This window comes from Gossypium hirsutum, chromosome A09, assembly GCF_007990345.1.
Source record: "Gossypium hirsutum isolate 1008001.06 chromosome A09, Gossypium_hirsutum_v2.1, whole genome shotgun sequence".
NCBI classification, from domain to species: domain Eukaryota; kingdom Viridiplantae; phylum Streptophyta; class Magnoliopsida; order Malvales; family Malvaceae; genus Gossypium; species Gossypium hirsutum.
Window position 1 is genome coordinate 5,981,555 of NC_053432.1, and position 27,094 is coordinate 6,008,648.

The window sequence follows — 27,094 nt, forward strand, 5'->3', positions numbered from 1 at the left end:
CATAATGGAATCCACCCATGCTATGTACACCAACATAGGCTTTTGGGGGCGAACCTTCCTTTATTGTGCTTACTTCTTTTTCACTACGTGCTAACCCAATGCTCGCCAAATCCAAATATGTCATAGACGTACTCATATAAAATATAGTCTAGCTATAATGCTATGCACTTTTATATCCTTCTTATTTCTCAAACAATATTCAAATACTAAGATTCCACCGGGCGGGATGTTACATCCGTCTTTCCTCTCGTTATAGTGGTGTCCGCAAAATAATCCGTTGTTTAGCTATCTGAAATTTCATGCATAATTGAATGATTGCTGGAATGATCTGCCACCTATTAGTTCGTGGCATGGTCTACCATGTATGTTTAAAATATGTAAATGTTATGTGAGTTTTTCGTGGTAACCTCCAGTAGCTCATGTCTGGAGACTGGACTGGACAAGGGGTGTTATATAGAAGGTTCCAAGATCTTGTTTATGTATGAACCTTGCAGTGAAGATATCATTTAGTTCTTTTGGTTTCTAACGATCCAAAATCCCATAACACAATTAACTTCACCCAAATCATTCATGTTAAACTATTGAGTTAACTACAGTTTAACTGATGATGACATGCCTCCATCATTCCCAATTAGTAGAATGTCATTTACATGTAGAACTAGAAAGATAACTTTTCCATCCTTAATATGTAAAACATCAACATGCATCCTTTCCAAATTCAAATAAAAGACCAACACAAAGTCTTCTTTTGCATAGACGCGCTATCTTCACGCCAAGTGTGGATCATACTCACAATTATTCCAAAAAATTAGAGAAGTTAAATCAACTTAGGATAGGTCACTTTATAACCTTCTTGATTGGGGGAGCGATTGTTATATGTACCTCACTTGACTAGGCTTTGCTACCATTTACTTCATCGCACCACAACCTCGCTTACCATAACCTTTCTTAAAACAACACCTTACCAAAGATTTCTTTGTGGAAAGATGTACACATGGCAGGTAAGTCTCCTTCAATCTACCTTGCCAAGGATAGTTACTGGTTCTGCTTTGCATGGCACGCACATGGTACATCACCTAGTTTATCTCCATCCCATCACAACCTATCTAGAAGGCTATTATGTTGCCCACCTGGTTGGCCATGATAGGATTGACACTGTACTCGTGTTAAGAACCAAGATTTAGAGAGGGTCACTCTCACTTACAAATACATGTCTCTAACTTTGGGGAGGCCTTCATTCTTTTCCTTCTACATTTCTACCTTAGTCAAACCCAACCTCATTTTATGGCTCTCTGCACATCTACCATCATGAGAACTATCATTTAAGCCTTTGATCTCCTTTTTTCCTCAACAATATTCTTAATTTTCTTTTTTGTTCTTGAAAATATGAAGATAAGCCTTTCAAATTTTGCCAAACTTAATTCCCTTCTCAAATAATCTTAAGAGCACCATCTTTTGTCTATGGGTTGGATGGTCCACCAGACCTAATAGGCCCAACCTAGTAAACTCATTCTTGTTCGGGTTGGGCTTGAACAAGAGACTTTTTACTTCAAGCTGATCTTGCCCAATTTAAATTCGATTCAAATAATAAAAACATTTTATTACTATATTTTTAATTGTAAAAAATATTTTAAAAATATTTTATTAATATATAAAAATAAAATGAGTTATCAAGTTGAGCTAAACTAGACCAAAATTTGATCTAAACATGAAAATTAAAATCAAACTCGTTCGAACCCTGGCGAATCCATAAACAATTTAATCCCACACATAAGGTCATATGTTTGAAATACTTCTAACAGAGATTTAATTCTCACTAACAAATAAAAAAGAGTTTGTTATTATTTTGTGTATTATTCACATCCGTTTTACGGTTCATGTGATTGTGGCTACCCCACTCAACAAAGTTATCTCTAAGATTCGAACTCTATTTTTTATTTTTTTTTTGTTGAGAATGAAATATACCTTACAATTACATCCAATATTTATTGGTAAAAAAATTATTATTTTACTAGTATTGTTTTTGTAAGTGGAAAGGACGATTTTTCCTCAATTATTTCTTAATAGAATTAATCAATAAAAATATAGTTTAAACTATATTAATTTGGATGCTCATTAAAAAAGTAATTAAAAAGTATTCTTTTATATTTCCCCCACTTTGGGAACAATGAGAAACGTATATATATTATCCAAATAATTATATCATTTTAGAAATTAGAGATTTATTAATTAGTCTATGTTTTGCACCAAGTCAACTTCCTTGCCTTTTAACAAAGTTTAACTTAAGCTTTCACATTAATTTAATCAATTTGGTTTGACCTTAATCCAACAAGTTACTATTATTTTAATTGCAGAATGTATATATCCATGGTAGATTAATTTAACCAAAATTCTCAACATTTTTTTATAAAGTAAAACTTTCCCCAAGAGATGAATGTTGATGGAATGACTGTGGAACATCTAATATAAATGCAAAATTTTAATTATTATCCTCCTTGGATTCTGCACTTTCATGTTGCCAAGTTTCCTTATCACACATGGCTACTGAAACAACTAATGGCCCCTTTTATTTAAAAAATATTTTTATTAATATTATACCTGTTTATGAATCGAATTATTCATCGAAGTCTAAAAATTAACATGAAACGTCTTAAACATTAAAGGCTTAATCTTAAATTAGTTCAATTAAAATTGATTTTGTGGTGGGATAAATCGTAAATTTTCAATTAAAACTTTTAGAGTCGGGTTTAAATAAATTCACCTATTTTATATTTATAATTATTTTTTATATTTTTTAATTAATGGAAGTCATGAGACATATGGTTTAAAATTAATTAATCATAGTAACACATGAAATATGTACGATATTAAACTGATGGAAGTAATAAAGTGTGTATATTAAAATAAACAATTGATGTGGGTTCAAATCCTATTATACCCATTTTTTGAGTTTTTTAAAGTGAAAAAATTAAAATATCCTCAAAAAATATCATTTATTTTTATTACCGAAAGATATTCCTGTAACTTTTTAACCGAAATAGTGACTATATATTATAAAAAAATATTTAAAATTTAGAGACAAATGAAGGAAGTTATTTTAGAGATAGGTACAGAAGGGAGGTATAAAAATTAGACCGGATTTAGGGCGAGTAAATCGTGTCCCACTTTGTCTCATTACTTTCATTTAATTTCTATATTAAAATTTACTACCAATTTCTTTAATTTCAAAATTTCACATTATTGAGGACTTACTGGGATGTGAAAGAATCTTTGAATGATTGATGATTTAACAATTTCCCCCCTGAATTGGTACTGAAATTTCATTGTTATTACAAACATTTCTTTTGTGGTGGGGTCAATGACAGATGACAGAGGGAAATCTTGTTGTGTAATAATAAATAATAAAAATTTTATCTTTGATTTGATGAGTTTTATATTGTGAACCTCTAAATTGTTTTCTCATTGTATTTTGTCCATTAATCCAACTACCATATGCTTTTGCAAACTAAGACCATTGATTTCATGTACACTTGATTGCAAGTAATGTGACCCTGCAACTTCTATTACAATGACAACTTATACAATCTTATGCTATAGATTTGAGATCAACCTCTATTATATTATTTATATATATATATATCTACTTACACCTATCAAAAACTTGAATTATTTATCTAATTTAAATAATTTACTATCAAATCATCTCGATCTAATTCCTGATAATTAAGATCAAGACATGTCATCAGTCTCAAATTATTGGTAATACTAGAATCAAAGACGACACTAAAAGAGTTGAAAGAGACCTTGATCCTTTTTAGTTTGATATATTCGCTTCTTTAGACTTTTAAAATTTAGTTAATAAATAGTAAAATTCTATTTTAACCCTTCAAATTTTTTCAATTTAATTTTGACTCTTCCACTATAAAATTTCTGGCTAATGCTTACCAGATTAATACTTAACCAACTGATTCAATTTAATCATCATAGTGGGAATATGTAATTGAAATTTTGTACTTTGTTTAACATTGTGTATAGGCTTAATATAGGGATTTCAGTCAAACCGACTTTGTGAAAACTACAAGAAAAACGAAAAAGAAAATTCATGTCGTCTTGGTTGAGTAAGAAAATAAAAACGTTTTGCATGTCTTCAACGCAAATGCTTTCAACTTTTGAATGGATGACTGGAAAAATGAAATGTGATACTATTTTACTTCCACTTTCAATGGTATTTATCATGTTCATAACCATCATAATGGGATAAATAATTATACTTTTTAACATTTAGTTAAATTTGGTTTGGTTGGATAGTTTCGGATTTAAGTCTTTTGAATTTGAATTTCAGTATTTTCGAGTTAAATTAATTTGAATTTGAATTGTTTTGGTTTTATATCTAATAAATTTAGATAGTTTTTTGTTTGAATAAATTCAAGTTTAAGTTAGATTGATCAAAGTTATTGACTTTTTTATTGTCAAATTATATTCGACTGAATTTAAATTCGAGTCTTTTATATTAAAATTTTCAAGTTGACATCAAAATTCACATATAACAACATATTAAATATACGGATGAATTTTCTAACTTTTAATTTATATGGTTTTTTAATATTATATAACCTTATCTTATATTTGTAAAATTCTTTACCAAAAATCATGAGATATGGTGTGATTGAGATTCGGTTCTTGTTTATGGCAATAGAACATATTTTATGAACTGTTTACTTATTTAAAAAATACTTACCCTGAAAAAATTAATCACTTTTATTGATAATAAATACTCCGACAAAAAAATCTTTACCAAATAAATTTTCAAAAATATAAATAAAAACATAATTACCATATGAATATTGAAATGAAGAGGTAGGCTTAAACAGTTGTGGTGTTGAATGAGCAATTTGCAAGTAAATAAAAACCATGTGTAGAGAGAGAGATGGACACCTCTCGTTTACTCAGTGCATGTTTCTCTTTCTCTCTCTCTCACTGTCAACCTAAAAATCGCTGTCATTCAGTCTCTGAACCCCATCACCACCTCTCCCTCCCATGTCTTCTTCCTATAACCTCTCCAACATGCTCTAGTCATTTGAGAGCTCAGTCCTTATAATCCATACCCCTCCTCCCCTCTTATTTCTCCCCCTTAGCCCTCATCCCTCAAGTTCATGAATCACTAAATAAAAAATGGCCTTTCCTCCTCATGCTTTCATGTTCCAACCCCATGAAGATCACCACAATGACCACCTTCCTTCCCCTACTTCCCTCAATTTCCTCCCTTCTTGCCCTCCTCAACTCTTCCATGGTATATCTGTATATGTGTGTGTATGTGTCTCTCTCTTTTTGTTTGTGCTGATGTGTGTTGTTGTTTGGATCTATAGGTGGTGGTGCGCCGTTTATGATGAAGAGATCGGTCTCATTCTCGGGTGTGGACAAATCAGAAGAAGTGCATGGAGATGATGAATTGTCAGATGATGGATCACACCTAGGGGAGAAGAAGAAGAGGCTCAACTTAGAGCAAGTGAAGGCGCTTGAGAAGAGTTTTGAGTTAGGGAACAAGCTTGAACCTGAGAGGAAAGTGCAGTTGGCTAAGGCCTTGGGGCTACAACCCAGGCAGATTGCCATTTGGTTCCAAAACAGGAGGGCTAGGTGGAAAACCAAGCAATTGGAGAAAGATTATGATGCCTTGAAGAAACAGTTTGAAGCTCTCAAGGCTGATAATGATGCCCTTCAAGCTCAAAACAAGAAACTTAATGCTGAGGTAATTAATTATTATATATACATACATATATCTTTTATCAATGATACACTTTCAGTTTTATGCCTTAATTAATCAACTTTTAACACACTAATCATCTTAGGCTTTGGATATGGAAGAAATTGATTTTAGTCTTTTTAATTCAACTTTAAAGTGGTACTTACATATTACTCGCTAAATAGGACTGATAAAACTCGAACTTTAGTTCTTTCTATCATAAGCGCAGAGCTGATTTATGAAAATTTAGACTTTTACATCTGATATATATATGGCATATTATACATGTTTTATGCTAAGCTTTTTTTGTTTCTCTTTGCTGTCATTGTAATACTGATCAGCACCTTAGATATATATATATTGATTAAGTTGATGATCCAACATTAACAATGTTCATCAAAGTCATCAAATTCCTTTAGTTTAATGATTCTGCTAGATCAGTTTGATCACAAATATGAAGTGTCAGTGTCAGAAAAGCAGCAACTCTTAGGAATATTATAAGTTATTTTATTAGTCCCTGGTAGGCATATATTACAAAATATTTATCTTTTCTCTCCATTGATTAAATGCATTTGGTTTTTGAAGTTATTAGCTTTGAAAACCAAAGATTCAAATGAAACCAGTTGCATCAAGAAAGAAAACGACTGTTCATGGAGCTATGGAAGTGACAAAAACAGTTGTGATGTGAACTTAGATATCTCAAGAACACCATTGACGAGCAGTAGTAAACATCTCTTCCCACCATCAGTGAGACCAACAAGCATGACTCAACTCCTTCAAGGTTCATCAAGGCCAGACCTACAATGCGTAAAGCTTGATCAAGTGGTTCAAGAAGAAAGCTTCTGCAATATGTTCAATGGAGTTGATGAACAACAAGCGTTTTGGCCATGGTCTGAACAGCAAAGTTTCCATTGAAAAGTATTAAAAAACACCAACTACTGTTGTTTATGCACTTTCATCAGCTTTGGCTAATATGCAAGTTAAAAAAGAAGAACAACTAGGAATTTTTTTTTTCCCTGTCAACTTCAACCCTCTTGTTTTGGCTGTAGATTTGGTGTATAGAATTGGACATATTTGCTTCAACATATCAGAAAAATCAATATGGAGAGTTGGTTGGCTCTGAATAATACTTTTTTTTTCTTTCCCTTCCCATACTTTAGTGATATTTTTTGCTAGGTTGGATCATATTAAAGTGAAAATTTAAAAAAAAAAATAGTTAAGCTGCATGTGCTACTGAGTGGTTTTCCAGCTCTGGCATGTAGGCCATGAAAATAAAAATGGGATTCTCTCCTTCCATTTTATTCTCCATTTTTAAATTCTTGTTGGTTCTTGGGAGTCATATGGGTTCGCATGTAACTTATTAACAATTAATGACTGGATTTAACCTAAATCATCTTGGAGAGGGGTAGAAAGAAAGAAGAGGAAGATTCTAGCACACATTCCGAGGGGAAAGAAGCCAAAGAGATGGGAAAGAAAGAATACAAATAGAGGGTTAGGGAAATGGACATTGCTTTGGTTTTTGAAAGAGGGGGTCTCATTTATTTATATATATACATATAAATCTATATATATTCATCTGACAAAGGAAAGTATCTAACTGTGCCCCTCTTCTGTAGGCTATCCATGTGAGTCGTGACCTTACTGTCCACCCAGTACTACTTCTTCACCCCCCACCCCTATTATTCAACAATGCAAATTGAGCCTCTTTCTCTGTCTCTTTCTTGCCTCTTAACTTCTTATTACATCATAAAAGAAACCCTTTTACCATCTGTGTTTTGTTATGGTTATTACTTCATTTGCAGATGTCTTGATGAAATCATGCATGATTATTCATTAACAGATGGGATAATCCTATGTTGCCAGTTAGGACGTAAATTCAATTGGACTAGTGAATTTACATTCCTAATGTGGAAATGTAAGGCTTGTTTCACTAAATTTAGGCATTGGTTTTTCATTCTTTTTTGCATTATTGAGGAAAGTTTTGATTTGGAAAGCATGCAACTGTAAGATTTAATTTAGTTGGTTTATGTAAGGGTAAAGTACTACTAGACTCTTATATTAAGAGTTAGATTGTATTTTTTTCATCTATTAAAAAAGAGTAAGTTAGTCTATATACATTAAATCAAAGAGTAAATTGATCCTTTCTTTTAAAAGTTTCATTCACTTATATCGTTAAAAACTTGTTTAAATAAAAGAATAATTAGACAATGACACATAGCGTGCCATATGTACCTTATGCTAACCTACATAAGTTAATTGGCTTGTTTTTTGAGTAGATGAAACAAAATGCAATCCGACTTCCATAATACTTTTACTACGATATTTAATGAATTTCGAATTTTAATCCTATGCTTATGTTGTGACGTTTTCTTTGTACCTAAAAACCATGACATTGACCTAGTTGGGGACATAGTTTATTATGTTTTAATTATTAGAATAATCAAATACCCAGAGATCTAAATAACCAAGATTCTTGCCGATGGGGGATGGATGTGGGGGTATCATGAAAATGAGTTTATGTTTTCTCTTTAAAGGATTCTTAGTGCAAAACACATGATAATGTGATAGGTCAACTCTCATTGTATTATATATATATATACTAATAGATTAATTAACTTGAGCTTAAAGTACTGTTTTATTGCTGTTTCATCAAAACCCAAGAAGAAAAAAAGACACTTTTTGCCTTGCAGCTGGTATGTTTGGTTTTTTTAACAGTACTAAAAGAAGAAGATTAAGTAAGCAGAAAGACAAGAAAAATTAAAGAAGCTGTCCCTTGTTTCCTCTATACCATCTTTCAAACTTCAAACCCTTTTTTAGATTTTAATGGCAGTTTTATTTTCATGTGTCCCAAAGTGTGGGTTCACAATTGTACACCGAGACTTATCCTTTATTATTATTGTTCGTTGTTGTTGTTTTTTAAGGATGATATTGTAAAATCTATGCAAAATCTGGTGCTAAGTGATAATCCCATAATTTAAGCCTATTAGATCCAGATATTGAAATCAAGTGACAGGTTGTGGTAGACAACTTGGCACTGTTTAGGATAAAAAGATTCCTTGTTTTAACTAGAAGCAAGTATCGAAATTTTATGAACCTTAAAGGATAATTGTTGAATTAATATTAAACCTCATTCATTCCTCAGATAATCTTCTTTATACCCCCTGCTTGGTTTTTTTTAGTTAAAAAAATCTCATCTCACAGCCTAGTGTCATGGGTTGCGCGTCGGTGCCCGCAACCATGACAAACTGGTGCGATCCATCGTGTTCGAGGGAGGTCATTTAGCCCAACCAAACTGGCCCAACCAAACTGGCCCGGTGATTTGAGAGATTAAAAGCCCATCTCAAGAGCCTGATAGAAATGGGAAGTGTTCTAGAAGATATAATTATGGAATCTTAGAGTTCTATTTGTATATAGCTGGTTACATAAGCTTAGAGTTCTAATTGTATTCAGCTTTTAATTATAGCTATTGATATACTGTGAGGCTCAACTATAAATAGGGACCTCTTTGCTCATTGTATATTCGCTGAGTTATTAATAAGAATTTTGAGAGTATTCACTCAAACTTTTCTCTCAAGTGTTCCTGCTTTTGTTCATCTTTCAAGGCTCGTTCTTACTTCGTTCTTCTGCTGTTCTTTGTGAAAATCTTAAGGGAATTCTATTGAATCCTTTATTGTGGCGAGTGAAGTTGACTTGGGCGTTTTTGCTGCTGAAGCTTTTTTTGTTACAAGTTAGGCTGACTTAGGCGTTTGGAGCAGAGAAACTGCCTAAGGCCGCACGGATTGCGTGGGAAAACTCTAAGTCCGTGACAGTTGGTATCCGAGCCAAGGTTCGAAGCCACCGTTGAAAGATGTCAAAAGAAGTTGAGGTAATGGAGACCCGTGGGAGGGCTAGGAAAGCCAGTCGCTCAAGGGACATATTGTCAGCTTTAGAGGATCGCGTCGTCACTCTCGAGAGTTCAATGGGGGATATCAAGGAGAGGGTTGAAGATGTTGATGATAGGCTCCATGATGGACTGCAGTCCATGCAGGAACAGCTTAAAGAGTATGTGACGGATAATATGAAACAGTTGACTGGTAGAGATGATGCCATTGAGGCTATGGTGGTGGCCTTGAAGGGAGAGATTGCGGAGCTCAAGGGTGAACTCACAATCTACAAGGTTGCCTTGGGCAATGGTGGGTTAGCGGCTGCCGCACCCAAGCCCAACATTGATGTTCCCAAGCCCAAAGAGTTTAAGGGAACAAGGTCCGCAAGAGATGTGGACAACTTTTTGTGGGGAATCGAGCAATACTTCTGTGCCAAAGGCATCACGGAGGATGTCACTAAGGTAACTACTGCTGCGATGTATTTATCTGACGTTGCTTTATTGTGGTGGTGTCGTAGGTCCACTGATGTGAGACGTGGTGGGTCTGAAATCGAAACATGGGAGGAGTTTCGATGTGAGTTCAAAGCACAGTTTTACCCAGAGTATGCCGAGGATGAGGCTCGGGCTAGGTTGCGTCGGCTTGCGCAACAAGGCACTGTGAGGGAGTATGTACAGGAGTTTAGCGAGCTTATGCTCCAAATCTCAGATATGGGGGAGAAAGAGGCATTCTTTTCCTTTATGGACGGATTAAAACCGTGGGCGAAGCAAGAGTTGCAGCGCCGAGGAGTTCAAGAACTCACCAAGGCTATGTCAGTAGCAGAATCACTTGCTGAATTTGGTGGGAGGAAAGACAATTCCAATTCTTCTAAACCCAGATTAAAGGGTAATAGTGGGGGAGATAAAGAAAGGCCCACTAGGAACGGCGATGGTAAGAAACCTTGGGACAAGAGAAAGAGTGGGCCTATAAAGTGCTTCCACTGTGAGGGTCCACATATGATCAAGGACTGTCCAAAGAAGGCCGCTCTCAAGGCTATGAAAGCAAAGGGGGAGTCCGATGTGGAGGATAACAACCTTGGATCGATACTAGGGGGTGTCGAAGATAGAATGAGCCATGGTTTGATGTTTGTAGACATCATTGTGGCCGGCAGAAAATTGAATGCACTCGTTGACACAGGCGCTTCTGATTTATTCATGTCTGAGGAGGCTGCTTGTAAACTGGGCCTCAAGATAGATAATGAAGGGGGTCGGATCAAAACAGTGAACTCGGAAAGTATTCCAATCAAGGGGGTTACAAAGGGAGTGGATCTTCAGCTCGGCGATTGGTCAGGGAAGGTATCCATTAAGGTAATACCACTTGATGACTATGATTTTATGGTGGGACTAAGCTTCCTTGATCAACTTAAAGCTCTTATTGCCCCTTCGAGCAATTACATGGTGATTTCAGATGCGAAACATCAATGCATGGTGAAAGTGACAAGGAAGAGAAGCTTTGAGGGAAAAACACTATCAGCAATTCAATTTGCTAAAGGTGTACGGAGAAATGAAGTCTCATATTTAGCCACCTTGAAGATCGAAGAGACCGCTGAGTTTGTTAGTGAGACCCCGAAAGAAGTGGGACAATTGCTACAATCATTTCGAGATGTAATGCCTGCTCAGTTGCCAAAAAGTTTGCCACCCAAGAGGGAGGTGGACCACAAAATCGAGTTAGTATCCAATGTGGTGCCGCCAGCAAGGGCCCCCTATCGTATGTCTCCGCCAGAATTAGAAGAGTTGCGGAAACAATTGAAGGAACTTTTGGATGCGAGATTCATTAGACCATCTAAATCCCCATATGGTGCGCCAGTGTTGTTCCAAAAGAAACACGATGGGTCCTTAAGAATGTGCATCGATTATCGAGCTCTAAACAAGATCACCGTGAAGGATAGGTATCCTATTCCTCTTATCGCAGATTTGTTCGACCAGCTTGGTAGTGCAAGATGGTTTACCAAGTTAGATTTGAGATCGGGGTATCATCAAGTTCGGATAGTCGAGGGGGACGAACCAAAGACAGCTTGTGTGACACGGTACGGTTCGTATGAGTTCCTTGTGATGCCTTTCGGACTCACGAATGCTCCAGCTATATTCTGCACCCTAATGAATAAGGTACTTCAACCCTTTCTTGATCGTTTGTGGTTGTTTACCTTGACGATATTGTGGTCTATAGCAAGTCGCTTGAAGAGCACGTAAGACACTTGAGGGAGGTGTTCCAGACTTTGAGGGAAAATGAACTGTTCGTCAAGGAGGAGAAATGCTCATTTGCCCAACAAGAGGTGTCATTCTTAGGCCACATTGTGGGAGGCGGTAAGATCCGAATGGATAAAAATAAGATTCGAGCCATTTCAGAGTGGGAGCCTCCAACCAAGGTAACAGAGTTGAGTTCTTTCCTTGGATTGGCAAATTACTATCGCCACTTTGTCAAAGGCTACTCCAAAATTACCACTCACTTGACGGACATGTTGAAGAAGGGGAAGGTATGGGATTGGAGTCCAGAATGTGAGAAGGCCTTCAACCAATTGAAGCAAGAAATGACGAGGGAGCCCGTACTTGTCTTGCCAGATTTTACGAAGCCTTATGAGGTACGTACAGATGCATCAGATTATGCTATTGGGGGAGTACTGATGCAAGATGGACACCCAATTGCTTTCGAGAGTCGAAAGCTTAACGAGACGGAACGTAGATATACGGTCCAAGAGAAAGAGATGACTGCGGTAGTACACTACTTGCGCACATGGAGACATTATTTATTGGGTTCCAGGTTCGTGGTCCTTACCGACAATGTTGCCAATAGTTACTTTCTAACCCAGAAAAAGTTGTCTCCCAAGCAGGCTCGTTGGCAGGTTTTACTAGCAGAGTTTGATTTCACAATGGAATATAAACCAGGAAGTGCCAACAATGTTGCTGATGCACTTAGTCGAAAGATGGAGTTCGCAACAATCAGTCAACCTGATGGCTCTTTGTTGGAACGCATTCGAGAGGGATTGTCCCATGATCCTACGGCCAAAAATTTGATTGAGCTTGCCAAGGAGGGAAAAACAAGAAGGTTTTGGCTTGATGGGGAGCTAGTATACACTCATGGACACCGCCTCTATGTGCCCCATTATGGGAAACTCCGTAAGGAAGTAATGAAGGAATGTCATGACTCGAAATGGGCAGGCCATCCAGGGATGCATCGCACTTTGGCCCTTTTGGAGGATCGCTATTATTGGCCTCACATGGGTGCTGATGTGGAAACCTATGTGAAAACTTGTCTAGTGTGCCAACAAGACAAGGTTGAGTTAAAGACTCCAGCCGGCTTGCTTCAACCCCTGCCAGTCCCAGAAAGGCCATGGGAGAGTTTATCCATGGATTTTATTATTGGTTTGCCTAAGTCTGACGGGTTTGCTAGTATTCTTGTGGTGGTGGACAGGTTTTCAAAGTATGGGACTTTTATTCCGGCGACCAAAGAGTGCCTGCTGAGGAAGCAGCTCGGTTATTCCTTAGACACGTGGTGAAATATTGGGGAGTGCCACTATCTATTATCAGCGATCGAGATGGTCGATTTACTGGTCGGTTCTGGACGGAGTTGTTCAAGTTAATGGGCTCAGATTTGAACTTCTCCACGAGCATGCATCCACAAACCGATGGGCAAACTGAACGAGTAAATGCACTGTTGGAGACGTATCTTCGGCACTATGTGAGTGCCACACAAAGGGATTGGCCAAAGTTGCTGGATGTGGCCCAATTTTCATATAACTTGCAGCAAAGTGGGACCACGAATCAAAGTCCATTTGAAATAGTGACGGGTCAACAGCCACTCACACCCAACGCTGTTGTGACCCATTACACAGGACCAAATCCAGCAGCCTATAGATTCGCAAAAGATTGGCAAGAGAAGAATGACTTGGCTAGAGCTTGTTTACACAAGGCAAGTAAGCGTAGCAAGAAGTGGGCCGATCAGAACCGAAGGGATATACAATTTCAAGTGGGTGACTCAGTCCTTGCTAAACTACACTTGATTTTACGATATACTGGTTTGCACAAGGGTCTTGTGCGAAGGTATGAACGGCCGTTTAAAGTTGTGAAGAGAGTGGGCAATGTGGCCTACAAGCTGGAGTTGCCACCAAAACTTAAAGTACACCCAGTCTTTCATGTAAGCATGCTTAAGCCGTTTCATGAGGATCAAGAAGATCCGAATCGAGGCAAGTCCGAACGAGCACCGATGGGGGTAAAAGTCTCGTATGATCGTGAAGTAGAAAACATTGAGGCAGATCGGGTAATTAGACGAAAGTACCACCGACCACAGCATGAGTACTTAGTTCGATGGAAGGGACTTCCTGATAGCGAAGCAAGTTGGGAACCTGCTGAGGCATTGTGGCAGTTCCAAGGGAAGATTGATCAGTTCCATAAGGAGGATGCGACGAGGGCGTCGCTAGAACAAGTGGGGGAGAATGTCATGGGTTGCGCGTCGGTGCCCGCAACCATGACAAACTGGTGCGATCCATCGTGTTCGAGGGAGGTCATTTAGCCCAACCAAACTGGCCCAACCAAACTGGCCCGGTGATTTGAGAGATTAAAAGCCCATCTCAAGAGCCTGATAGAAATGGGAAGTGTTCTAGAAGATATAATTATGGAATCTTAGAGTTCTATTTGTATATAGCTGGTTACATAAGCTTAGAGTTCTAATTGTATTCAGCTTTTAATTATAGCTATTGATATACTGTGAGGCTCAACTATAAATAGGGACCTCTTTGCTCATTGTATATTCGCTGAGTTATTAATAAGAATTTTGAGAGTATTCACTCAAACTTTTCTCTCAAGTGTTCCTGCTTTTGTTCATCTTTCAAGGCTCGTTCTTACTTCGTTCTTCTGCTGTTCTTCGTGAAAATCTTAAGGGAATTCTATTGAATCCTTTATTGTGGCGAGTGAAGTTGACTTGGGCGTTTTTGCTGCTGAAGCTTTTTTTGTTACAAGTTAGGCTGACTTAGGCGTTTGGAGCAGAGAAACTGCCTAAGGCCGCACGGATTGCGTGGGAAAACTCTAAGTCCGTGACACTAGTAGTACTTAGGATTGGTAAATGGGAAATTTGAGTTCAAATTATTTTAAATTTTGATTGTTTTGAATAATTTTAAGTTTGAATTTGTATTTTTTATCAAATCGGATTTGTATAGGTTTAAATATTTTGTTTTCGTGTTTGTTTTGCCAGCTCTAGGAATGGATGAAGCCAGGACCTTGGACCCGGATATGAAAATTTGTCCCTTTTAATTCTGAGTATTTGTAAAAGTTTAAGTTAATTTAATGGTAAAATTGTATTATGGTTCCTTCTAAAATTTAAAATTTAATTATGCTTTCTCCAAAAACAAAAGGATTTATAGTGTACTCTATTGGAAATTGTAAAATTATACGTTAATACAATAACGAAATTACATTTTTAGCTCTCTCAAAATTTTTTTTAGTTTTTGTAAAATGGGAAATTTTCATTTTTGACTCCTCCAAAATTTTATTATTCAAACTAAATCATTTTAACACGATCGCCCCTCAATTTTTTTAATTTTATTTCATCCCTAACATAAAATTCTTGTTATCATCCTTAGCTCTAGGCATAGCTTAATATCTCTCTCAGCTTGTAAAGGATTTGACCAGTGGTGGCACTAGGGTTTTTGCCCTGTTCGTTGATTCAAACATTAGTTATTATTAACTAATAGAATAATAAAATTGTATTTTGACACAAAAATTATAATTCATATCTTGACTGTAATAATTTTTTTTGGTTTATTCCTTGGTATTGATTATCATAAAATGTAAAAGGTAAACTACACTCAAAGTAATTAAATTATTAAAAAATTTATGTTTTTTTTATTTAAGTCGCTGATTACGAAAATCGTTGTTGTATGCTATTCTCTGTTCACAACTTCTTTTCCAATCTCCGACATTAACGGTAAAGTTAACTTAGATTTAAGGTATGTTTTTCTATTTGTCAATGGATATTGAACAACCATACCAATCGTCAAATTATTGCTTGGAGCTCGCTATCCGAACTTAAACTTAACGGTCCAGTGACACAAATAAAAAAATTCAAATAATTTAATGATTATTTTATAACTTTTTAAAATTTAATAACCAAAATATAAACTTACTAATAATTAAACTTGTTAGTTATTACCGAAAGCTATAGGAAGGCAACCATATACCATATATATTTGAGAGAGTTATGGTATGAGGCAATTTAGTGGGGCAATGTAATCAGAACAAATTCATGTTTATCTATCTGTAAGGAGAGATCCAATCCAATGTTGACTTTAGAAAAAACAAAGACCATGTTGGAGATTTTGAAGGTGTAAACATTTGCATTGTATAACTAAGAAATGACATAAAAACATAGTTCAAACCATTACAACTACACCGCTGGTTTGGCTCCTCATATATGGAGCCTACTAGTTTATGCTGTTGATTGACATAGCACCGAGATATGCACGTGTTCTGTTCTGCAAATACAAGGTTATAAGCCTCTTTCTCATCGTTTTCACAATACATTTTCGTTTTCAATTCGTATTTAAATTAAGATCTTGACTTGAACTCGAACATCTGATCTGATTAAATTAAATTTAAATTCGATTCAATCATAAAAAGAAGATCTAAAGCTTTTGAGAATAAAAAATAACTTGAATTCAAAGTGATATGAACAATTACACTAGTTTTTAACAGTAAAAATAGATGAAATTTTTAATAAAAAAATCAGATTGCCTTTAAATCTAACCTAAAATAAGTAATTTATTTATTTTTTAAATAAAGAGAACAAAATATAACTTTAACTCTTAATATAATAACTTCTATAATATTTTTACCAACTCATACCCAAGTAATTCGAATTTTTAAAACTTATAATAAAGATCCCATATGAAAATCCATCCGATTGATAAAATCTAAGCCCTGATTACTGGTTAGTCCATGAAACTTTACAGATTGTTTTAGTGTTGCAGCTAATTCTCAGACATAGGGAAAGACATAAAATTTATGATATCTCTAACAGATTAAACTTACTTCTTGTAAGATTTTGATGATTAAATTAATGAGAGAAAAATGGTGAAAACCCAGTCGGTGATTTTTAACCAGTAAATCTTTTTCAGAGATAAAAAAAAAAACTGGTTAAAAATGATATTGTTTGGTTATTATACAAGTTGTTGGGTGATGGGGCAGGGAAGAGAGTTCCAGGCTATGGTGGTGGTGAGAATATTGAAAGACCTTTTTGTCTGTTTCCTTTGATTTTGTTTCTTTGGGATGCTACATTGAATTTTCCACTCCCATTTAACCCTTTTTTTACTTTTCAATCCTTGAAAAAAGAGAATCCCACGTTTTGTTTATTGAAATATAAAATTGAAAATTTTGGTTACCTTCTTACAGCTATTCCTTAGTACTAAGCCGCCAAACTAACAGTATATTATAATCTTGTTTTCATATTTAACAAAATCCCAACGTTTGAACACATTCTTGTAGCTAAATTAATACCAAAATTGAAAAAAAATGTGTGTTTTGTATATCATAAAATTCTGAAATAAAAAACCTAAAAGAAATCATTGTAATATCTTCATGTCATAATATCTGAAATATTAGGAGAGGCAAAAGGCATTAATGAGGTGACCTTTGGGCCAAGGCCCTTCTGTCACCATGCTTTGGACCCAACATTCATGAATGGATATCCAAATCTAACAGCCCAATACATGCATTTGCCTCCTATTACAAGCAAAAAAAAAAAAAACATGGCATATATATTCATATAGTCTTAAAAATGCAGAACCAAATCAACTACTATTTATTTGTAACTTTCACCGCTCATAAACATCTCATGGTTCTTAAGCTCGATAAGAGATATTTCATGAAGAGGCACTGAAATTGAAGACTTGATGTGTAGGAATTTTTGAGACACTGATTTCATTGTTGGTCGAGCTTTGGGTTTGGCCCGTAAGCATGTGAAAGCAATCACAGCAACAAAAGCGATGTCTCCTACCATTTTTCGACTTCTTGGTGGTGATAATCGAGGGTCCAAAATTTCATTTAACATGACATTTTGGATGTTAGATGGTGATGATGATGATGATGATAGTGTTAACAACAATTCACCAGGATGCTTTCCCATCAATATTCCAATGCCAACACTCCAAAGCTATATACATCACATTTTTCCGTCACAACCATTGAATAAGCAAGTTCTGTAATTAAAGCAAAAAAGAATAGTTAAAAATAGATGTGAATTTATATTGTGCGTAGGTGCATGTGTAGTTGCATTTGAATTCTTTAATCTCAAGTTAAAACAAAAATTTTATTTATATTTGATGTTTGCTAATTTTGCTTTTCCCATTAGTTTCTAATAATATATAATTCAAAACAAATAATCAGTACAAACTAAGAATGAATGAAGCTAAATAAAAAGGGAAAAAGAGATTGAATGTATAGAACCTGGGGCAATATATCCATATGTGCCAACAATTACAGTTCGATTAGATGAATCAGGATCAAGAAGTCTTGCAGTCCCAAAGTCAGCAATAAAAGCTTCCAATTCAGAGTTCAACTAAATGTTATTGCTTGAGATGTCTCGATGAACAAATTGGAGGGGTGCAATCATGATGCATGTAAGATAGAGCATGTGCGACACCTTTGACAATGTTCACTCTTTTGGTCCAATCCAATTCCACAGCTTCCTCATCAATGCTCAAGGCATAAAATAAGCTTCCGTTTTCCATATATTCATAAATCAAGAACATGCAACGATTGTGGAGACAAAATCCGTGGAGCTTGACAATGTTCTTGTGTCGTATTTCTGTTAAAAACTTGATCTCATTCCGGAAACTTGTATCATAAGCCGGCTGCTCAGCTTCCAATTGGTGGAGTTTTTTCAATGCAACAACTTTGCCACTTGGTAAGATTGCTCTGTAAACACTGCCATAACCACCCGTTCCAATGCAATATTTGATATCAAAATCCTCCGTGGCTTTGATGATGTCTTCAAAAGCAATCTTTCCATCAAAGTTCCAAATACAGAATAAATCTCCATTTTTGGTTGGGCTTGGATCAGATTTCAAAGCTTTAGCTCTATATCGTCGGAATAGGATGAATATCACCAACACAAAAGTCGAGACAAAAAATAACAAATTTGGAACCAGAATAACAATTGACAGATTGTGCTTCACTAGTTTGCTTTCTTTCTCGGTTTACATTTGGAGATGAAGGGCAAGGACGGAAGCCTTGAATGGAACCGCATAAATCCTTGTTGCCTATAAATGTCTCGGGTGCAAAATGCAATAATCCATCTGGAATTTGACCCCTCAGTGAATTAAATGACAAATTGAGGTTCCCCACATAAAATGGAAATTCGGAATCGTGCCCGTTAGATTATTCCAACTGAGATCTAAGCTGCTTAAATCAGTTAAATTCCCAAATTGGGAAGGTATCACTCCTAGGAGAAGGTTATGGCTAAGAAAAATGTTTGGGAATAGTTTTGGAAATTGAGTTGAGAAGGTATATCTCCACTAATGATGTTATGGCTTAGATCAAGCTCATATAGAGATAAGCCACTAATTTGCAGGGGAATCCTTCCACTCAAGTTATTGTTTGCCAAAATTAAGGATCTTAAATTTGACAAATACCAATCTGAGATGGAATGGGCCACTCAATTTTTGTCTGAGAGATTCAAGTATTTCAGGCATCAAACTCTCAATTTCATGGGGTATGGACCTCCAAATGATGGAAGCGATGGTTAAATCCATTAAATTGGGTAAATGAAGTAGTGATGAAGGATTGAGCCAGTGAGTTTGTTATAAGAGAGATACAATACAGTCAGATTCTTTAATTTTCCAATATCTAATGGATGAAACTTCGAAAAGATTGAGTCAAGTACAAGCTACTCAAGCTGGTAAAAGACCTAGAAACGAAGGATTTCACCACTCAAGTTATTGGCACCAAGATCCAAGTAAGTCAACCTCTTAAGATTTCTTATTTCTAATGGGATGGAACCATTTATTTTATTTGTATAAAGAGAGAACGATTCCAGTCTGGATAACTTACCCAAAGTTGGAGGGAGTGGGCCGGAAATTTTGTTTGAACTCAAATAAAGAGAACTGAGATTCTTTAATTGACTCAAAGAGGAAGGGATGGGACCCAAAAGCATATTGGAGGATAGATCTAATGTAACCAAATTCGTTAGCCTCCCAATTTCTTGCGGAATGAATCCATTAAGTTGGTTGCCATAAAGATCCAACGATGCAAGATTGGTTAAGTGTTGACAGAAGATGGGATTGGACCAACAAGCATGTTGTTCGAGAGATTGAGATTAACCAAACTCTTCAGCTTTCCAATATTTGGTGGAATGGAACCATAGAGCTGGCAGTTTCCGAGATGGAGAGTCATTAGCTTTTTTAGGTTCCATATTGGGGAGGGATGATGCTCCGCAATGGATTAGAGTTCATAATCAAGTGAGTGAGATTGGTCAAAAGACCTATAGCTGAAGGCAGATGAACAATGAGGTTCCTCGTTAAATTTAGAGAAACAAGATTCTCCATCTTCTCAATTTCCAAGGGAATGGAAAGAATTTCATTATAAGAAACATCAAGCACTGCCATTTGAGCAAGGTTTCCAAGTGAAGAAGGTAACTCACCTCTAAGATTATTTGAGGACAGGTTGAGGCACTTGAGTTTCGAAAGTGCACCTATTTGAGGTGTATACTCCCATTTAGACCATGGCCACTAAGATCAATCTCGATGACACTTCCAGCAGAACTACATCTAACACCAGGCCATGTACAATGGTGAACACTTATGTTGCTGTAGTTACTCCACCACCCAGTTTCCATCAATGCTTTTTCCTCAGCTACAAGAGATTCTGAATCATTATTTGTTACTATAGTAATCTCACTGCTCCTCACTGTTATAGAGAGTAAAAAAGCAAAATAGCAATGAAAGTGTAAAAGGAGAATGCCATAGCTATTAAGATCAGGATTGAAGCTTTACTCCAATTTTAAAGAGCCGGTAAAAACATATATATATATATAAAGACCTGATCCAACATTTGGCTATATGTGCAGTTGAAGTCACCCAGTATTTTCCTATTGATTACTTTTGGAAAGAACAAAATCTAGTATGAAAGCATCTTCCGTAAAGTTATTATGAAAATTATTATGCCCACTAAAAATAATTAACTTCTGTAAAGTTATATGAAAATTATTGGCGGCGTACATGAACAATGTGTTCAACGTTTCACTGGTAGGAAATGAAGACCAAAATTGATTTTAGAAACTAAGCACCTCAATGTTGTATTATTCTTCTAAGAAAGCAATAATGATAATGTTAAACCCCAATTTTTCTAATATCGGTTTGGTTGCGTTTTTATAGTTTCGGCCAAATTGGAGAATACAATTTCATCGTTTTCGAAGATATATTTCAATATTAACAAATATGAACACAAGAAACCTCTAAACTTGTTGTAGATTAAAGATATTAAAATCTACCTCCTTTAAAGATGTTTGGTTTAACAAACGCAATATTTTTTAAGTCTCGTCGATTGAGTATGCAGGGGATATGGGTTTGAGCCTGTGCTGAAGTATATTATCCTCTAATTTATGGGTTAGGGATGAGTTATGTGTAGTTCTAGGCATTGTGTCAAAAATAAATCAAAATTTATAATGAGATTGTTCAAAACAACTATTTTCAGTCTCAATTTCCGTAAAATTAATGATAATTCATATTTTTTAATTACAATTTATATATTAATAAGTAATATTATGTTGAATAATTTATAAATCATAATTATAATATCAACCTTAATTAATATATTAATAAATAAATTATTAAAGTAAATATAAGAATAATTTTGATGTTGACATCTATTATTTTATTTTAAGAAAAATATATTATCATTTTTAATCCGTTTTAAATTTTATTTGAGAAGAAAAATTTAATTTGAGTAAAAATAAAACAAAGGGCAAACTACTCCGTAACTAAGATAACATGAATAAGTGTAAGAGATTATATCTTGACATTATTTAAAAATATAAGATTATATAATGATCAGAATGTTAAAAATTTAAATAAAATAATCTTATCCTAAAATGTAACATTACTACCAAAACCCTACCTTAAAAGTAAAGTAACATGGTTGGTTATTTTTATATTTAAATGTCGAAAATAAAGTCTAATTAATTGTGTAAATATTAATTAATTTTTATTTGAAAATGTGCTCTCACAAAGTTTGTGTTTCTCCGTGAAAATTGTAGCCAAACTATTTTTAACTTCAGATCATTGATTTCACATATGTTTGATAAGGTTTAAGATGGGCTGAACATTCTCTATGAAGTAATCCTATAGAAATTATTTATCTTGTACCATTAAAATAATTGGTGATTTCAAATGATACATTTTACATAAATATATCACTGCAAGTAGGGCGAAGCTAGAAATCTTGTATGGGGGCGAGATAAGATATAAAATTTGTGGAGGCTCAAGTTTAAAATTTCTATTAAAAATGTTTAAAGTAAATTAAATTATTAAATTTCAAAGCTAGAAATCACTGTATTGCCTTATTTGAGCAATGGTAGGATTGCTCTCAAAGGTGGTGTCTCCCTGCTTGTCCGCATCCACAAGTCATAAACATGGAGGTAGGTCATCATCTTCACTACCTAAATGTGGTAGATTTCTTCAGCAAAAACAGGTGGAGGAGGGAGTGAGAAGTTTGCTGAAGACATGTTTTACAACAACAACGTTTAACAGCAACAAGAAACAAAAAGCTTCTATCATTTTTAACAGAAACAGAAACAAAAACAATGACCCTAAAGACAACACGCTCTTGATAGCAATTATAGTAATACTATAATTATAGTTGTACAACCCAATTTGGGCCCAAACCCACTAAATACCACTACACTAAAACAAATAACCACCCAAATCACCCCAAAGACCAAACTACCCATGCCCACACACACAACAAAAGAAAAAAGCTAAGGAACCAGCCGTTCACACCTGCTCCCATCCCATCCACCACCGACGTCTGCAAGCACCGCCACTGTGCCACCGGCCCCACTTGGCGCCTGCAACATTAAAAAAAGGAGAATAGACAGATATTAAAAAAGGAAATGTAATGGCTATTTAAAAGCCAAAATCCAAAAACCATGTTATTTTCAGGCATTTTCAGTAAAAATAAAGAGCAATATTAGATCGTAAAACAGAAGCAAAAAACAAAGAAACCCTAGCAATATCAAACAACAAAATCAGTTCAAACAGAGAAATAGACATCTAATAACCGGAAGGTGATTCATCTTAATCTTCTTGCTTTTTTCTTCCTTTTTCACTTACTCTACTCACATATATATATATACGCTTTAAAAAAATATATATAAAAATTTCTTACCTTTTCGATCTCCACGGTGCCGGCACGGCGGACCTCACGGCGGTGCTCGGTCTGCACCTCGCCGGCTTCTGGGCCGACAGACCGAGGGAGAAGAGGATTCGGGGCTTTTTGAAGGAGAGCAGAGGAAAATGAAAAAAATAAAAAATACAAATGTCTATATAGGCCGGAAAAACGCACCGTTTGCCCGGCCATTTTAAAACCCAGAAACGGCACCGTTTAGGCGCGAACCCGAAGACCCGACCCGTCTTAACCCTGGGATCCGCGTGTTTTTGCTCTTAGGAGTTAATTACATTCCCTGGTCCTTCCGCTTTTTAATATGTTTTGCAATCAGATTTTGATTGCTTTTAAATGGCCCTGGAATTTATCGCGTTTGCGATTCGATCCTCCCTCTGCAACGTCGTTTTAAGGGCCCGGGAAAATTTCCCTTTGGCCCTCTGTAGTCGCGCGCCGTTTTCAAATTAGTCCCTTTCTCCTTTATTAATTTTTAAATCAGCCCAGAACTTCATATTTGTTTTAAATTTAGTCTTTTTCAGTTCAATGTGGTTTCCATATTTTTTTTCCCCTTTGATATTGTTAAAATTATTCATTATTTTATTTACCATTTTCGTATTATTATCAAGCATATATTATATTTTAGGCATTTTTTAATTAATACTGCATGCATTTTATATATATAATATATATATTCTTATTGTTGTCTTTTCATATATAATTATTATTCCTAATGTATGTTTCATGTATATACATTTAAATACTATATTATACACATATTAATTACCACATTATATATACTTTTATATCCACTTCTACCTCTATCATATTACTATTAATATCAATATATGTTATTTATATATCTTCAATAATATATATGCGTATACATTATTATTATAGTTTGTGATATTATTGTTTTTAATACATTGTGTCATATATACATCTTTTAATATATATTTAAATATTATACTTCATATTATGCTCACATAAATTACTGTTATATTATGTATATCGTTTTATATAGTTTTATACATTGTAAATATTAGTTATGTTCTATCATGCATATTATGTATGTCATGTATATGTTTTAATATATTTATGTGTATATCTTGCTTTTGTATTTCATGTACATATTATGTATATACGTTTAATACTATCTATATATTTATTTTCAACACATATTCGTGTAAATATTTATTATTATTATCATCACTTCTTATTCACATTTTTATACTTCTCATTATTATCGTTTATTACCTATTTATTTATATATTGTAAACTCTTTCAAACCTTAAATCGTTCATTATTGGTATATATTTTTATATTCTTATTACTTCTATATTAAGTAGGTACCTTGATACGTATATGTATGCACGATTTATATTATTAATCATTAACCGTTATCATTATCATTTTATTTCGCCATCTTTATATTTATTTATTCGTAATTTACTTATATATTCGATCATTTTATTTTTCTCATGCATTTGTTTATATTACGTATTACTAACCTTGCTTCTATGTCATATTTTTCATAAACTACTTGTTATTATCACTCATTATTATACGTTATCATTAATATCTAATCTGCTTTTATGTATTACTATGAATTACTATTTTTTTTTACTCGATGCCTTAAAAATAATTCTTTCATAAAAGTGATATTCCGTATTTGGTAATTCGAATAATCGTGCCCTAACTTACTTGGGTTTCGATTTTTCTTATTTAACCTAAATACGGAATACCTCTTTTAAATCACTATACGAGTTTTGAAAAATGCTTATTCTCGAAGATGCGAAGTGTTGTGCCCTAACTTACGGGTAATGACATTTTGTCATCTCGAAATAAGAATTTATTTGAAATAAAGGCAATATTCGGTGTTTGAGAATTCAAGAAACGTGCCCTAACTTACTGGGGTTCGATTTCTCTCGTTTACTCTAAATAATCGATACCCTTTTAATAAATACATAGATTTTAAATAAAGGCAAGCTCGTTCTCAAGTTCGATTATGTCGTGTCCTAACTTACTAGACATGGAATTTATTACTTCGAGACGAGAAGCTTTAACATTTGAGCCTTTTTTACAAAGAGGGATCGTATTTTAAATTCTTTCAAGTTTTCAAATTTTCAACACTAAGACATTAATTAATCAACTAGGTACCAATTTTGGGCGTATCGAGGGTGCTAATCCTTCCTCGTGCGTAACCCGACTCCCGACTCATTTTCTGATTTTTCGTAGACCAAAAATTATCGTTTTAGTAAATCTCTGACTTTTATTAAATGATTAATTTAAGGTGATCTGATCACACCTCATCAAAAAGATGGTGGCGACTCCCCGTTCTTTCATCTTCAAGACCAAAGTCGATTCCCGTTTTTTCAAAAAAAAATGGTTACGACAATAGTTAATACTAGAATCAAGGACGATACTAAGGGGGTTGGAAGCGGCCTTGATCCTCTTTGGTTTGATATATCGCCTCTTAAGGCCTTTAAAATTTAGTAAATTTAGTTAATAAATAAGTAAAATTCTATTTAAACCCCTTCAAGTTTTTTCAATTTAATTTCGATTCCTCCACTATATAAATTTTTGGCTTCGCCCTTGACTTTAACCCCTGATGCTTTCCAGATTAACTTATTAATCATCATAGTGGGAATATTAATTGAAATTTTGTACCTTGTTTAACATTGTGTATAAGCTTAATATAGGGATTTCTGTCAAACCGACCTTGTGAAAACTACAAGAAAAAATGAAAAAGAAATTTCATGTTGAGTAAGAAAATAAAACGTTTTGCATGTCTTCAACGCAATGCTTCAACTTTTGAAATGGATGACTGGAAAAATGAAATGTGATACTATTTTACTTCCACTTCAATGGTATTTCATGTTCATAACTTCATAATGGGTAAATATATACTTTTAACCATTTAGTAAATTTGGTTGGTTGGGAATAGTTCGGATTTAAGTCTTTTGAATTTGAATTTACAGTATTTTCGAGTTAAATGTAATTGGAATTGAATTGTGTTTGGTTTATATCTAATTAAAATTTAGATAGTTTTTTTGTTTGAGATGAATTCAGTTAATTTAATTGATCAAAGTTATTGACTTTTTTATTGTCAAATTATATTCGACTGAATTTAAATTCGAGTCTTTTATATTAAAATTTTCAAGTTGACATCAAAATTCACATTAACAACACATTAAATATACGAATGAATTTTCTATCTTTTAATTTATATGTTTTTTTAATATTATATAACCTTATCTTATACATTTGTAAAATTCTATACCAAAAATCATGAGATGTGGTGTGGTTGAGATTCGATTCTTATTCTCGGCAATGGAGCATATTTTATGAGCGACTGTTTACCTATTTAAAAAATACTTACCATGAGAAAATTAATCACTTCTACTGGTAGTAAATACTCCGACAAAAAAAAATCTTTACCAAATAAATTTTCAAAATATAAATGAAAACATAATTACCATATGAATATTGAAATGATACATTTCTTTACATAAATATATATATCACTTGCAAGTAGGGGCAAAGTTATAAATTTTGTTTATGGGGCAAGATAAGATTATAAATTTGTGGAGGCTAAAGTTAAAATTTTTTATTAAAAATGTTTAAAGTAAATTAAATTATTAATTTTTCAAAAAGATTAAAATTAAGAATTTTCCATTTAATCAAAGGTTTAAAAGAACTAAATTGGATCTTTTAATATTAGGAAGGGGCTATAAATGCAATTATCCCATTGAACAAAGGGCCCTGAGTTCCCCTCCTTTCAGCTAAGCCCTGACTGCAAGTCCAAACAAACAATTAGATGTATAAGTAGTTAGAGAAGTTAAAGTTAAAGCCAATTATCAAGTTTTTTTTCCTAAGTTATTGTGATAATTTGTTAGGAGTGTTGTGCAGAAGCGTGTGAAAGAGTAAAATTATTGTACTAAAAAATTAGACTAAGTTCAATTCCCAGGAAAGAGAGGTGGATCACGAGGATCACTTAAGTACCAAGTCTTTCCTAGCCAGAATATCCCTCTATCGTAATTTAATAGCACAATAAATCACTACAATCACACTCATAAAATATGAACAATAAA

General features: G+C 34.4%; 2 protein-coding genes and 1 pseudogene across 2 annotated transcripts; 2 read left to right on the plus strand and 1 right to left on the minus strand.

Moving 5' to 3' along the window:
- The first annotated feature begins 5,036 nt into the window (after nucleotides 1–5,036).
- LOC107888625 (homeobox-leucine zipper protein HAT7-like) lies at nucleotides 5,037–7,035 on the plus strand. Its single transcript, NM_001326750.2, has 3 exons — nucleotides 5,037–5,290; nucleotides 5,367–5,746; nucleotides 6,326–7,035. The coding sequence occupies exons 1-3, from the start codon at nucleotides 5,173–5,175 to the stop codon at nucleotides 6,653–6,655; spliced, it is 828 nt and encodes a 275-aa protein (NP_001313679.1). The 5' UTR covers nucleotides 5,037–5,172; the 3' UTR covers nucleotides 6,656–7,035.
- Nucleotides 7,036–9,608: 2,573 nt separating this feature from the next.
- On the plus strand, nucleotides 9,609–16,880 carry LOC121205965 (uncharacterized). Its single transcript, XM_041076104.1, has 5 exons — nucleotides 9,609–11,665; nucleotides 11,806–12,217; nucleotides 13,048–13,128; nucleotides 13,381–14,058; nucleotides 16,815–16,880. The coding sequence occupies exons 1-5, from the start codon at nucleotides 9,609–9,611 to the stop codon at nucleotides 16,878–16,880; spliced, it is 3,294 nt and encodes a 1,097-aa protein (XP_040932038.1).
- Nucleotides 16,881–17,750: 870 nt separating this feature from the next.
- LOC107888624 (MDIS1-interacting receptor like kinase 2-like) lies at nucleotides 17,751–23,201 on the minus strand (annotated as a pseudogene).
- Between the last annotated feature and the right edge of the window lie 3,893 nt (nucleotides 23,202–27,094).

What these genes read in the sequence shown, in the direction of transcription:
- LOC107888625 (NM_001326750.2), top strand. Translation starts at nt 5,173, where the DNA reads ATGGCCTTTCCTCCTCATGCTTTCATGTTCCAACCCCATGAAGATCAC. An exon ending in CCCTCCTCAACTCTTCCATG is followed by an intron (nt 5,291 to 5,366) that starts GTATATCTGTAT and finishes TTGGATCTATAG; the next exon opens with GTGGTGGTGCGCCGTTTATG. An exon ending in ACAAGAAACTTAATGCTGAG is followed by an intron (nt 5,747 to 6,325) that starts GTAATTAATTAT and finishes TGGTTTTTGAAG; the next exon opens with TTATTAGCTTTGAAAACCAA.
- LOC121205965 (XM_041076104.1), top strand. Translation starts at nt 9,609, where the DNA reads ATGGAGACCCGTGGGAGGGCTAGGAAAGCCAGTCGCTCAAGGGACATA. An exon ending in AAGACAGCTTGTGTGACACG is followed by an intron (nt 11,666 to 11,805) that starts GTACGGTTCGTA and finishes TGTGGTCTATAG; the next exon opens with CAAGTCGCTTGAAGAGCACG. An exon ending in GGTTATTCCTTAGACACGTG is followed by an intron (nt 13,129 to 13,380) that starts GTGAAATATTGG and finishes TATAACTTGCAG; the next exon opens with CAAAGTGGGACCACGAATCA.